Raw genomic sequence first — 14,126 nt, 5'->3', positions numbered from 1 at the left:
GACTCGTGAGTGCTTTGTTCTTTTTATTATCCTGCCTATTCTAAAGTCTCTTCTGTCCATTTGCAAATATAGAGTCTTTTCAGAGACCAACCAGAACCATCTCTTCCAGGACACAACCTGCCTTTAACACCATCCAAACCATTTCTCCTGCCTAGACCCACACAGGGCAATAGTCACATCTGCAGGAACCGGAAAAGTGAAAGATAGGTCCAAAAAAAAGCATCTCGAAGAGATGCGAGTCAGATACCGGAAGGTGCGGGACTAGAGGATGGCCCTTCTCTACCACCTGAGGTAGCTCTCCAGAAGTTCTTACTCCTTTTTCTGACTTAACATCACGACACCAGAGGGTTATCAATGCTTCACAGGGGCAGAGTCAGAGTGGGAGAGAGGTTACGTGACCTTACCTGAAAATCACTGTGGGTGTCAATGCCATGGTCAGTGACAGAAAATCTGGAGTTACAATTAGTCCCTCCACTGTTGCTGTGGGTTTAGATTTAGGGTTATGTGCAAAATGGCACCGAGGCCGGGCAAGGTGGCCTCGGGAAAGCAAAGACACCCAGTCGAATTAAAAGAGGAGCTGCTTTTTCCCCGTTTGGATATTAAGTTTTAAGGAACCGGTGCCCAGATTACAAGTCTGCTTCATCTGGAAAATCCGCTCGAGTTGCCAAACTTGGCTCTGGACTCGAGAGCGATCCTGCCGAGGAGGCTGCATTGTAGTGGTTTACTGCAGTGACACCCACTCTGAAAAAGGAATTTTGAACAGCTGCCAGTTCGAAATCTGGCCTGGGCCTGACTTACAAATGGAGTAATATCTATGATTTTAGCAACACATAAAAAGCAGCAGAACAAAGCAGAGGGAATTCCACTGGTGGGAGGCATGCCTTGATACACAAGCACTTGGTAACTATTTAGAAGCGGTCAGTGTAGCAAAATTTGTCAACTCTCGCAAGCAGTGCAGGCTCCATTGCAGTAAGGATGCAACCACATCTGCTGTATGAAGAAAGCCAAACCTTTCCCCATTTTGTCTTAAGATACAGTTCCACCCCAGCCAATGTTTCTGCCCTTCTTTCTCCTTGCAATCCTAGTTGAGCTCAGCTGATCTGTATTTGAGGCCAGAGAATCGTTTTTACTCTGCTTAATGCACTAAGACTGAAAAGATAAGTTTGGGTAGGAAACACTGAATTTACAGTGTGATTCTTGTGCAGCAGTGGATCATTTACAACGAGTGCTAACTGTTCAAACCACTGACTAATTATCACAAGAAAGAATTACGATTAAGTAGGCAAAAGTGAGCTTTTTCTGTGTCTTCCTCTAGGTGGTGCCACACTATAGCATGACAAGACAATCACAGTTACGAGAAGTACAACCATTTTATAAAGCTGTCCCTCCTGGGAGGGATACGCACCCTGTTTATTTTGCCTGCCCTTCCTTTCGGGGTTTCCCCAGATATAGGTGAGCCGCATACCTTGTCCCACTGGCTCGCAGAACGTGGCTCCGCAGGTTATTCCTATCACTGTGTCTCTGTCTACGTGAGCAGTGAACCTGCTATGCAAGGCAAATGGAAGGAACTAAGAGTTTTGACACTTGCTAAAGGAAAGGGATGAGTCCAGGGGATTCTTATACTTACATCATACTGCTCAGGATCTATATTCTGAGTTCCCTCCTTCAGAAACAAGCGTGAACATGGCACAGGGGCTCATCCTACCATATATTATCAATCATTCTAATGCATTACAGCCCTTATCCTACTCTGCCTGTGCATAGGCAGTGCAAAGTCCAGAGTAACAAGTAATTAATTAAATTCTTCCTGTTTTAACACTGATAAGACTACTTGGGCTGTAACACATGGTGGTACATCATCGTAAGATGACCTCATTCTTGGTCCTGCAGGTTGGAGAACCATGACATATACACCCTTTACCTCTGCAATGGAGAAGTAGCGTATTTAGCAAATAAAGGTGGCAGTAACAGCAGCTAAGAAATGACACTTAACATTTACAAAGCCATTAATGTGGTGGTGGGACTGAAACCTGGGAAGGAGCCGTGCCGCCCACACCCCTGCGCTCTTTGCTCCGCGTGCTTCAAAAGAAGAGTCCTTCAGCAAACGGGCTGGCGGCTCAGAATGGAGTCATGAGGCCAAAGTCAAGGCTGTACAGAGTCCAAGGCAAACAGAAGAGAATTTACATTTCCCATATTTCCTCCTGACGGCGCAGAGCTCCCCCTCAAACCCGGCTGGCGAGACACAGTCCTCCTGTCTTCAGAGCCCCTGCAAGAGAGAGAATTCCTCTTGGACCACAAGCCATCTGACCTTACCAAAGTGAGAATTCATTAGCATGATAACTGACAGGACGTGAACAAGACTTTAAAATATCTAGATTTTGGTCTTCTGCACAAAGTCCTTCCTAGCAGGCGTGGCCCACTGCAGGAAGGCTGAAAGGCTGGCAGAAGAAAGCCGTGATCGAGGGTTTCCTCGTCACCTACCTTGGTGCCGTTCGTTGCGCTGACTCCTCTCTGTTATTCCTCCACAGGCACGGCACAGTTCTCCTTGTTTTCTGATGGAATTGCAAGATAGTCTGTCCTGTAGTTGGAGGGAAGGAGGAAACCATGACCTCAAGTGCTACAGTGAAGGAAACAGTTTGGGTCCATTCACCTTTACAGAGATGCTGAACGCCTGTCAGTATCTCTAAGGTGACAAATATCACCTGTAGAAGATGCTCGCAGTAGGAAACGCTCCTTGGCATAGTCAGAAGCAGACACTGAGTCTTCCCTACTGTACAATCCTACACATACAGCCCTCTCATCATGTGCAAAAAGCACCCTTATCCAAGCCAAGTATGTACAAAGATAGGAGTGGGCCAGTATAGAAATGGGAACATCTCTGCTGCATCAGCTGCACTTCTAGAAACAGCCCTTCAGCTCTGCCCAGTTCCAACTGGGCCGCTTTGGAATCCCACGCACTGCAGCCACCCTTCCTACCTGGCAAGTGCACTGTCTCTTTTGTGCTCCTAAACATCAGGATGTTTCCAGATATACCAAACATCACTAGAAACGTGCAACAGCAAAGCTCAGCCTTCTTGCAGTCTGATCTGGACTGAAACATCTGAAGAACCCGTGGAGAACAACTTGCATCTGGAGAGATTTCACACTTACGCATTTTCCTGTGCAGCCTCCTCTGCCTTCGAGACTTTCCTGTAGCAATAGACCATTTCTATCAGCAGCCACAAGGTGAGGAAGACCAGCAGAATATACATCATAATTTCAGAGATGACTGAGGTGAAGTCTTCTCCAGCTGTTAAGAAAAATGATATAATCTCTGATCATTTACAACACGCAGCTATTGGAGCAGAGCAGCTCCACTGACACTTTCCACCCTCATGTCACCCTTCCTAATCCACCTTGCCAGAGATACCCAGTGCCACTACACTGTAACGGGGGAAAAGATGAACAGGTGAGGCTGCCAACAGAAGATGCCAGGAGCGATCCCACTGCGTGTTTCCAGCGGGATCAAACATGCTCAGTCTTGCATGTGCCTTGTGTTCTCTGCCGCCCACACATTCACACAGATTGCTCACCGTTAGCCTAACTCATCCTCACTGTTTCCTTTGTGCGTCCTACTCGCTGGTTTTACTCGACTGTATTGTGCCACCAGTGATTTGACAGAGACCAAAACACAGAGATGCTTGTGGAGGAGAAGGGAAGACAGCAGAAAAAGATGAGGGCTAAAAGCTCTTGTCCCTCTCCAAAGAGAACAGCACAATTCCCCCTGATTTCTAACAAGCCAGGATTTCAGCACTGAACTGAGCAAAAGCAAGAGGAGCAGAAAGACTCGGGAGCACTGCAAAGGGAAGGACGGATTGGGAAAGGGTAGAAGCACGAGACTGACACCAAAATGGAGAATGAGAGGGAGGGGGTGGAAGCAGAAGCTGTGGCAACCCTGGCAAAGGCTGTGCTGCAGCATCCAGAGTCGCCAGGGGAGAAGGGAGGATTCTGAGCAGAGAAACTGGAAACCTCTGATTCTTGTGCCTGCCCAGCTGCTCCCAGCTGTTGTTGCAGCCTGCCAAGCTCATCATACCCTCCACCATTCACACAACCACTCTGCGCCTAAAAAGCACAACACACTTTCTGCCGGTCCTCGTACCCTCCTCCACCACCGTGAGGTGGATCTGTCTGGAGCTTGTGAAGAGCGGTCGGTGGATCTCGAACTCAAACTCCCGGGTGATGTTACAGGTGTAGGTACCCGAATCATTCAAGGTCACGTTTAACACAGTGATGGATACATCCTGCATGTCTTTACTCCCATTCCACTGTATCCGACCGCTGAAACGGCTTTGAAATTCATGGTTCGTTTTCCTGTACTCGTAGATCTGTGAGGAAATGTGAAGGGGCATTCTGATTAATCACCAATACATATCTCAGACAACATCATCCCCTGGCCACACTCGTGTATGTTCTGGGCTATGGCTTCCTTAGTAACAGCAGCTACTCATATTCTATCATCCTTTACCTCAAAATCTCAGACTACTATACGAAAGACAGAAAACAGAATTATCTCCATCACAGACATAGAAAAACTAAAGCACAGAAAAGCAGAGACACGTGGATGATGACATGAGAGATCAGCAGTGGAACTGAAAGCCAGGATCCCGCAGTCAGTCTGCCTGCCTGTCGGTCACTGCACGAAAATCATCTTAACAAGGAACCACAGAATAAATACAGCGAAGACAAACAGTGGTTTTCAGTATTGGGATATTCAGCTGGAAGGGAAGTGTTGCAGGGTAAATATGTCAGTGTGAAAATGGTACGTCAGAACAGAGCTTGGGTGGCTTTCACAGACCTGATCTCTTGCAGACTGCTGGCTGACCACAGTCCCCAACATTAAACTGCCACCCCAGCTCAGTTCCGTTAACATTCTTTGGCTGCCACTGGCAAACGTATCACCCATGTCACTGAAAGTGAATTCCCAGCTCACTCCTTAGCCCCGTCCCTTCAGTTTTCAGACAGTAGGAGAATATTCGTCATCTTGCCTGGCCCTGCTCAGTTGCGATGAAATGCAACCACTGATCTAATGCTTCACACCCATGTAAAACAGCCAAAAAGAAACATGTGCACTCAGCTCTTACCTTATTCCCCATTTTACCATTCTTTCCTGAAGTCCAGTTGTCCCTCATCTGTATGATTCTTGTTTTGATTCAGTCTGAAAACAAATTTTACCTTTTCCTGACAGGGATCCAAACCAACTCACAGTCAGGATACCACTGCTGCTTTCCCTGAGGCTGAAAGAAGTAAATCCTGTCCTGCAGATTTATCAGAGCCCAATTTAACCTCCAAAACACAGCTCTGGGATTTCAAAATGTCAAAAGAAGGGAGACTTAGTCAAGGGTACCAGGTGTCACTCCATACTTCTGTTTCCCTTCCATTCTAGACCTCCTGTATTCAAGGAATGGAACTGGGAACTGACATTCATGTACGTACAACCCTGAATGTTTGAACTCGACAGTACATTCTAGCTTTCCTGCCACCGGTTCATGTGTGGACATCAGCTAAGCAAGGAAAAGACACTTTAACTACTGCTCAGAATTGGTGCTGTGGAACCTCTGGGTGAAAATGCTACAAAATCATGAAGATCTGCAACTTAGAGCCAAACTCTCCTTCCCTTACACAGTCTTTTTTGGGATCCCGCTGTGTGACAACCTCACACTCTCATAGGTACCTTCTGGTTTCTCCCACGTGGGTTCACTGGATCGTGTTTCACAGTAAGACCTATGAAAACAAGGGTTCAACTACCAAACATACATACAGGTTCATCTTTTCCGCCCTCTGGCCTGTAGAACCATTCCACCATTGTGCTGGCTGTCACCTCTTCCCTCTTCATGCAGGAGATGCAGAGTAGCTTCATGGACTTGCCTTGGACAGCCTCTGTCTCTGACGGAACTTCAACACATACCGCACAACAAAAACCAGCTGGGGAGAAGGAGCAGCAGAGAAGACAGAGAAGTGTAAGACAAAATCAGAGAGACATCAGTTATCCACATCTCAGCATTTATGATCACACCATCCCCAATGGAAAATCATTTGATTCATTACTAGCACCCTCTGACAACAGATAAGCCTCAAACGTTACATTTTACCAAGCTTCCTTCTCTGAGACATAAATAATTCATAATAATTAACAGAGGGTGATCACTTCCTGCAGATTCACCTCTACAGCATCTGCTTTGCCACAACTTTAATTTTCCCCGTCCAATTAACGCCACTTCAGAGGCATTGTTGCTTCTCTCCCGTGCATGCTGAGCATGCTCCTCTTCCAGCAGCAATTCCAGTCGGGTGGGAGAGGAAGCCCAGAGCTGAGGCGTGCAGGGACAGCTCGCGCTTTGTGCTACGTTCAAAGGCCTGGATGTTTTAATGTGGCAACGTGTTCAATCCCGACGGGGAGGATTCACCACCCTTCCTGTTTCTAGGTTTCATAAGCAGTACTGGGAAGCAAGGGGCTTGGACTCGAGTAAATTATCAGCAGGAGGAGTTATTGATTTTACATGAATTCCCGTTCAAAACGCTTCTGACTCAATCTGTGCCAATACTGGCAGCTATAAAATTTTGCTCTCCCAAACAAGACAAAAATCATTTGCTGTGAAGCGACATACTTGATAAAAAAAGGAATGCTTCAGCACGATATCTCAGACTAAATCCCTGCTGACACTTGTCCCCTGGGCTAAACAATACTGGGTTCTGTCTGTCCAAACCGGTCTCCAAAGCCTAGAGTTCAGCTCACTGAAGATGCTGACTTCGCTGGCTGCTCCCTCCTCCCCAGCATCTGAAATACCATTAACCCATTCTCTCAAGCACTGTATTATCCTGGGACCTATCCTGGAAATAGTCAGATTCCAACCCTCCCGTACTACCAGCTCCACGGGTAACATCAGCTTTCTGGGAGAAATAAGGAAGAAGCTACTGTATCATGCTTTATTCCAGTTAAACTAGATATGTACATGCAGATTTGCACCCACACACAGAGCTGTGGGTATACATGCAGATCGAAGGTAGCTGTATTGGAAAAACTAACTGACCATTTCTTAGTTGCAGAACAAAACCTGTAATAATCGCAATAAAATGATTTCCTTCACTTTATACAGACTCCATGTAAAACTGGCACTAACATGCACTGCTGAACGGTTTGCACATCCTCCCTGAGGCAACTAAACGTTAAATTACATTGCAAATTTCAAAACAATAGCAAACAGGAAACAGTAAAGAACTTGTGTGCATATTTTAAAGCACATGCTTTGTGACTTAAGTCTACTTAGCCGTAATGTATTTTCTCTGCTCATAATAACTCCATTACATTCATACTAACTCTGCATGCATGTCATTTCCTTCTCCTCTTGTGAACAAAAAAGCCACTTCAAAGGCTGGTCTTCATGCCAGTGTTAAGGGAAAGCGCTGCTTTACAGAAGCACCTCTCCTACAAGAGGCAAGCACCAGATTTGGTTGAGAACCTGACCGGAGACAACACGGAATGGAAGCACCTACCCCAGACCACCAACACGACCGAAGACACGCAAACCAGCCTTGGCAGTGCAGCCATTGTTCTGAGCCAGGAGCGAATCCCAACCTAGAAAGCGGCTTTTTCGGAAGACGCTGCTGCTCCCCTCCTCGCTGTGTGGACCCGGCGCAACAGGATGCCTCGGGCTGCTCCGCGCTCGCTGGGTTGGATCTGCCGGCGAGAAGGAGCCGAGGGTGGGCGGCAGCCGGGGCTGGGTGGGAGCGGAGGTCCACAAGGGCTGGGCTGGGCTCCGGGGAGGGCGGCAGCACCACGGACAGGGCCCGGACAGCGCCCGCTCTGCTCCGCGCTCCCCCGGGCGCGGCCGCCGGCTCCGCGGGCACCGGGCGCGGAGCAGCAGGTGGCTCAGCCCGGGGCAGGGGGGCGGCAGCCGGCGGCCCTTTGTTCTCCGGCCCGGCCGGGGGGAGCGCGCATCGCTGCGCGGGGGCGCAGCTTCCCGGGTGCGCGGAGCCCGGCCCAGCCCGGGCGGGGGGCCCGGCCCACGGCGGGCATGCGCGGCCGCCTCCCTGCGCCCTCCCCCGGGCTCCTCCCGGCAGCCGCGAAGGGGTCGGGGCTCGGCTGTCCCGGCTCCTTCGGGTCAGCCCTCGGGCATTCCCGGCCGCACGGACCTGGCGGAGCTGGAGAGGGGTGTGAGCACCGTCCGTCCAGCCTGCAAAATAAAGCCCAGGGGGGAGAGCAGGGGAGAGTTATCCGTGCGGGGTCACAGACAGGCCTCCACCTCTAATGAGTTTAATACTACCACTTGCACAGCTCTGAAGGTCACAGCTGGAAATACTGGGAAATCCTCTCTCATGTTCAGTCTGATTCCCGGGAGTTTAATGCCAGCAGCAGGCTGGGCTTTCTCTTCTTGGACTGGGGCCACCGTGCCCTGAAGGGCTTCTCCAACTTTGAAGGTCACAGTGGACAGAGAGGGAGAAATGAAGTGCTTGTTAAATGCGCTTTCTCTTTTTAAAGCATCTGCTCCAACGGCAGCTCAATAAACAGCACAATCTATTGAATTAAACCTGACCAACCCCATCAGAGAACAACACGTGAGCAACCTGCAGTGCCAAACCTCAGAGCGCAGACGGCGAGACCCACCCAAACAGGGAAATTCGCAGCCATCCGAAAACATCAGCTCCTGGCCCTTCAGCTGCACACAGCGTCCAGCTGGGCACCCCATGGCTGGTGCCGGTCACCCCATGGCTGGTGCCGGTCACCCCACAGCCAGTGCTGGTCACCACCGCAGCCAGTGCTGGTCACCCCACGGCCGGTGCTGGTCACCACCGCAGCTCTGCAGCCTCCCGGCACTGCGGGCTTGCTGCTAAGGGCACTCACACGCGGGCTGGTCCCTACGCTGCTTAGGCAAAGCAGGCACAGAAGACAGCCAGCCAGCGTTTTTCCTAGACATCATCAGACCACGTTTGTACCAGCGAGCTGCATCCAGCATCTGCCAATAACCCCACACGGAGTAAGTGCCTCCACGTCACCCTTTACAGCCCCTGCTGTGACAAGTCCAAGTAATTCCTAGCTAAGGATATCTTCCCAATTCCCTGTTCTGCCTCAGTTTACTGACTGGACAATTACTCTGTGACCTCTGAAGCCCTGAAATATTACAGTAACCAAATCATAAAATCTGACTTTTCTCCACAGGAGGATAAAATGGCAGCCGCGATACCCAGAGATGATGAAAGGACATGAAGCCTTTTGCACTCTTCTCATTGCCCCTTGCTATAATCACAACTCAACAAAAGGAAGGACAGGCTAAGCCACAGGATTTGCTCCTAACTCTTCTGGAACAATCCAGCCTGTGCATGGCAGATGAGTGCTGCGGGTGGGTTTTTTATAGACACAGGAATTACTGGACAATGTCCCTGGCTCTCTCATTTGGCAACCACCTGTTTTAATGAAGAACAGTGGAAATCACATCTCTTCTCAGGAAGCCAAGCGCGCTGCCAGAGAACACAGAGCACGGATGAGCAGAGCTGCGCTGTTTGTGCTACGGCTGCTCTAATTACATCTATTATGGAGAGAATATGCCAGGGAGGAGAGCGAGGGGCTGAGAGGATTAAGAGGAGGCAGCAGCTCTACCTCTGTTGGCAGTTGCTGGCTGACCCTTCGTCCTTCCCACCCTTCCCAGCACAGCCCTGGTAGAAACAAACCCTTTTCTCCTCTAACCCCAGGCACTCCAGAACTACCCTGCCAACCCACTTAAATTACACTGACAAACAAACATCCTAAAAAAGTAACGAGTCGTCCCTCAGAATCGCTCGTGTACAGACCTCAAGCACTTCATGCTAGACCAGTCTTCTAGCTGCTATTTAAAGAAGGGAAACTGGACCCAGAGGTGAAGAAAATCTCTGGTGAAACTGGGCTTGGATTTGGGTGGATTGTAATGCAAAAAGCCACAGGCCAGGGAAGCAAATGGAGATCACACCCTCTCCCCCAGCTCTGGAGAAGTTTGCTCTTCACCTAGGGCATGCTGCGTGTGCTACAGACAAAACAAAGGTGATTTGAAATAAATAAGTGTAGTCAGTCCAGTTTATCAAACTGCCAGAAACTGTTATGTTTTTAGAATAAAAAGATAACATAATCTCATTCTTGCTATGACCTGGGCTTAGCTGGGAACTACTCCAGTGCCTCTGTGTGCCTGTTTCGAGCAGGCAACAAACACTGCCCAGCCCTGTTCAGGAAAATCGGCACATAAACGGGATTCCACATGGGAAGCCTGTTTCGATTTTCAGCTCTGGTATGCAAAGCACATATTCATCAAACCCCATCCAACGCACGGATGCACGGCGGCTCCTTCTTGCCCTAACCCAGCCCTCATGCCTGTGGTGGGACAGACAACCCCTGGGGCGCAGGGTGCCCCACACTGCAAAGCTCTCGGCCATTGTGGCACCCCAGGGGAAACGGTGAAGGGAACTGAATGTTGAGAGAGAGAAATCTTGAATGCTGCAAGAAGCAGCCCAACTTATCATGCGGGGGTTGCTATGGCAACCCACCCAGTTAATGCTTCGCAGAAAAAAAAAAAGGCAAAAAAAGAAAAAACGGCTGGCACTTTTGCACAGGCTCAACAAGACGAGGAGATAAAGATAACGTCAGCACCCTGCTGATCCCTCACTTGGATGGTCCCCGAGCTGGGTGATGGGGGTGGGAACACAAAACCTGGGTGTCTGGCCCCCTGTGACAGCATCCTCTGCCATCCGCAACCACATCAGCTCGCTTCACCGCAAATGTCCCCGCTATCGTGCAGCTAAACGCCAGCAAAGCCTGTTCCTTGCACAGCCCCTCCTGGCTGTCAGCAGCCAACGCAGACCCACGGCTGGATCAACAACCATCCCAAAGCCACCAGAGCTGTGCAACAACCAAACAACAGCGGAGCAACCCCTGATGCACAAGTGCTGGAAGAACAGGCAGGAAAAGGGAGAGAGCAGCCTTTGCACGTGCTCACTGCTGCTTTAAAGAGCAGCCTCTGCCCGGTATGAAACCAGTAAGGCTTTGCAGACATGTCACACGGGATAATGTATAATCATTTAAAAATGTTGGATTTAATGGATCCAGGCATCCTTCCCACGCACTTTAAAAACCATTCTAGAGAAATCTGTAGCAAGGGAAGACTTCCTAGTTGCCTTTACAGGGTGCGTGGCGGGTTATAAAAGCTCATTCAGTTTTTTCTTTTTCACACTAAAGGTTTAAAATGCATTCTCCATGTACCTGCCAACAGCCCATCGTATGTGCTACAGCCAACTCCACCTATACTCTTCACACCTGTAACCTACATTTTCAGCTGATGCACAGCTCCCAGTGGTGGGGACTAGTTTGCACTGTTCTTACATGCTACCCCTATACCAATAGCCGCATTGCATCATTGTTTGCCACATCTACTGCCCCCTGCACATACGCTGTGATTCCTGAAAGCTCTGCTCCACACTCAGTAATTGCTGTTTTCTGTCACATCCATGCTGCAGAACCTCTTTTCACTACATACAGATTGTGTATTTCTTGATTTACTGCCGCTACCCAAGCTTGGCTCAGCTCCCTTTGGGCCTGCGAAGAGGCCAACTGATTCCCAAGGCCTTTGGTCTGCATGGGCAATATTCTGACGCCTTAATGCTGGCTGCTCTCCCCTCCTGCTGTCACTACGGACAGTCCCCTTGCCATCCTTATCTCCCTGAGAAAACACAGGCTGCTCAACATGCCTCTGTTTATCCTCAGCTCTGAGAATTGTTTTGTTTTCAGGAATGAGAGGACTGGATATTAGAGAGTCCTCCTCTCTGTGAACAAGAATTAAGTGCCCTGGCAAACAGACGGCCTGAGCTGTTGTAAGCCTTTACTGCTTCCCACCGCGGCGCTCCCTGTCCGGCAACCCCTCGTCAGACACGCTCGGCTGGCGTGAGCCAAAGCCCACGCACGCACAGGGGACCTGCACCTCTCTGAGCAGCAGGTGCGCTCTGAAGGTTGCGCTGAAAATTCTCCCCTCGGTGCCCAAGAAACGCACTGAGCTACATTCTGCACACGGGTGAGACTTTGTGGTCAGCAGCTAAACAAACACTTTTTTTTCAGACCTTTAATACAGGCCGTATTTAGAGGTGTGTCACTGTATACATCCTGGAAATTCTAAGTCCTGGTGTTGGTCCAGGTACTTTTGGGGTATTGATTCCTGGGACTCAATGCCAATAATGCACAAGCACATGGACAAGCCTGTGTGTGCTGTAACTCCAGTGCTGCTTCACCGATCTGCAGTGTAACGAGGTGGCACTTTCACAGATACGCTTTTAGGCCTCTCCTCAGCTCATTCACTTTAGCAGTGGATGAAAATCCATTAGCGTGTCATACTGCCACAGACTCATTCACATTACTCACTTAATTTCTGAATTCTTACTGCTAGTAAAACACAGAAACGCATCAATTATTTTAGCACCATGCAGAGAATGCATTTTTGTAAAGAAAAGCTTGTTCAGCAAGAGTTACTGTCTTACCTTGGCTGGAAAGAGAACCTCGTTTTGTCTCTGGCTGTGTTCTAGAGCTTCCATCTAGCTTTCCCCTCGTAACACAATCATCATTGTCTGTCATCTAAAACATCAAGCACATATATAATACATTAGACATCACACAAGAGGAAGGAGAAACAGCTTTTCCAGCTTCAAAATGACAGAACTGAAAGGTCTTTTGTCTTCCTGACAATGAGGAACATCACCCCAGTCAAATTCAAAGGGGCTGTGTAATATAGTGGAAGTTACACAGAGCTTTGAGTCTGTAAAATGTCACCTTCTTCTTCAAAGCCACCATTTTCAAAAGGAATTCCTTGCTAGCACTTCAGTGTCTGAACAGGCACCTTCTGGCTAGGTATTCTGCTACAGTTTGCTCACTTTTAGTAGTTGTTTTTTTAACTTTAAACAAAGAAACAATCAGGAGAACAAAACACAAGCAAACACACACAAATTCAGAGTTATCGCAGGTTTCCATCCAGAGGCCAAATACTGAACAGGAGAGACTGCACAGAGGAATCTCTAGCGGGGGGCAGGGGAGAGAGAACACGTATGTGCAAGTACGTACGTGAGCGTGCGTTGCTGCGCCTGGCGCTGTGCAACCCTGGGAAGCGCCGGCACTGTTGCGCAGACCCGGCAGATAGCGCTGTGCCCTCGGCATCGCCCCGGGGAAGCCGAGCTCCTCCCAGAGCCGCTTCTCAGGCAGCACACATCATCCTGGAGCTGCAGAACCGCGTGGCTGTGCCTGTGCTCTCCTCGTATTTCTCGCTGCATCCACTTGCCATGGGGGTGCAAACCTACATTCAGGTCACACATGGTAACTGAATCAGCTGCAAGAATTAACATTTTGCATGCAAGTGCAAATACTGCTCTTTTACCCCAACCATCTGGAGTTCTTGATGTAGCAAAGCCATGAAATCCTGCAACAGAAGAGCTCTTCTGTTGGTGCCCGTCGAATTCTAAAAGCATTTGGCCACAAAGGACTTAAGTGATGCACGATCCTGGTATGACTTCAGAATTAGATTTCTGTGACAGGATAAAAGCAAGAGGGATGTGGAAATTCCAGACTAAACCCTGGCACACAGCACCAACTCTGCTCCGCTCCGCATCCTTTCCTTGCCTTCCTCCTCTCCATCGCTCCTCCTGCTTCCCCACAGGAATCCTCACTCTCTCTGTCATTCTGCTTTTCTTGTGCCTCGCCAGCTCATGCACCATCACTACTTACAAGCCCCACCTGCCCTTGTCACCTCTCACTGCTGGGCAATTGAATTACTCTTTGCTCCACGGAGCTTCTAAAGATCAGGTGGTTTACATTAAGCAGAAAGGACACTACACAAAAATAGACTGTATTGCATGAGGTAACCAATTACAGTGAGTCATTACAGACTATATAAAATGCTGGCTTTGGCTATAATTAAAAAAACCTGGTGCTCTAAGAACGAATCTGTAGCTGCTGATATCAGGTACAGATCTCAGTGTGTTCCTGACAGATATCAGCCACTTCATTAAGATAAATAAAATAATTTTTAAAAATGTCTGTGACATCAGAGGAGCTGGAAGGCACAGGGAACAATTCAGTTCCACCAGCAGCCCTTGAA

At 49.0% G+C, this 14,126-nt stretch overlaps 1 protein-coding gene across 3 annotated transcripts in view; it reads right to left on the bottom strand.

Annotated features, from left to right (window-relative positions):
• Nucleotides 1-3: 3 nt before the first annotated feature.
• The window catches only part of SCN3B (sodium voltage-gated channel beta subunit 3), a 51,718-nt gene continuing 37,595 nt past the window's right edge, over nucleotides 4-14,126 (bottom strand). For 2 of the 3 annotated variants that reach the window (XM_065040545.1, XM_065040546.1), the window contains exons 4-10: nucleotides 13,097-13,325; nucleotides 12,520-12,613; nucleotides 5,798-5,961; nucleotides 4,139-4,364; nucleotides 3,151-3,289; nucleotides 2,482-2,578; nucleotides 4-2,266 (exon numbers count right to left, since the gene is read on the bottom strand). In XM_065040545.1, the coding sequence (XP_064896617.1) occupies nucleotides 2,515-2,578; nucleotides 3,151-3,289; nucleotides 4,139-4,364; nucleotides 5,798-5,961; nucleotides 12,520-12,613; nucleotides 13,097-13,189 (780 nt within the window). In that variant the 5' untranslated portion in view covers nucleotides 13,190-13,325 and the 3' untranslated portion in view covers nucleotides 4-2,266; nucleotides 2,482-2,514. Of the gene's footprint in view, nucleotides 2,267-2,481; nucleotides 2,579-3,150; nucleotides 3,290-4,138; nucleotides 4,365-5,797; nucleotides 5,962-7,527; nucleotides 7,904-12,519; nucleotides 12,614-13,096; nucleotides 13,326-14,126 lie in introns of those variants that run through there. The other variant, XM_005509164.4, reaches the window with a different exon arrangement.

The sequence above is a fragment of the Columba livia genome, chromosome 24, assembly GCF_036013475.1.
Source record: "Columba livia isolate bColLiv1 breed racing homer chromosome 24, bColLiv1.pat.W.v2, whole genome shotgun sequence".
NCBI lineage: Eukaryota > Metazoa > Chordata > Aves > Columbiformes > Columbidae > Columba > Columba livia.
Note: the sequence above shows the minus strand (reverse complement) of the source record. Positions and strands in the feature narration are given on the sequence as shown.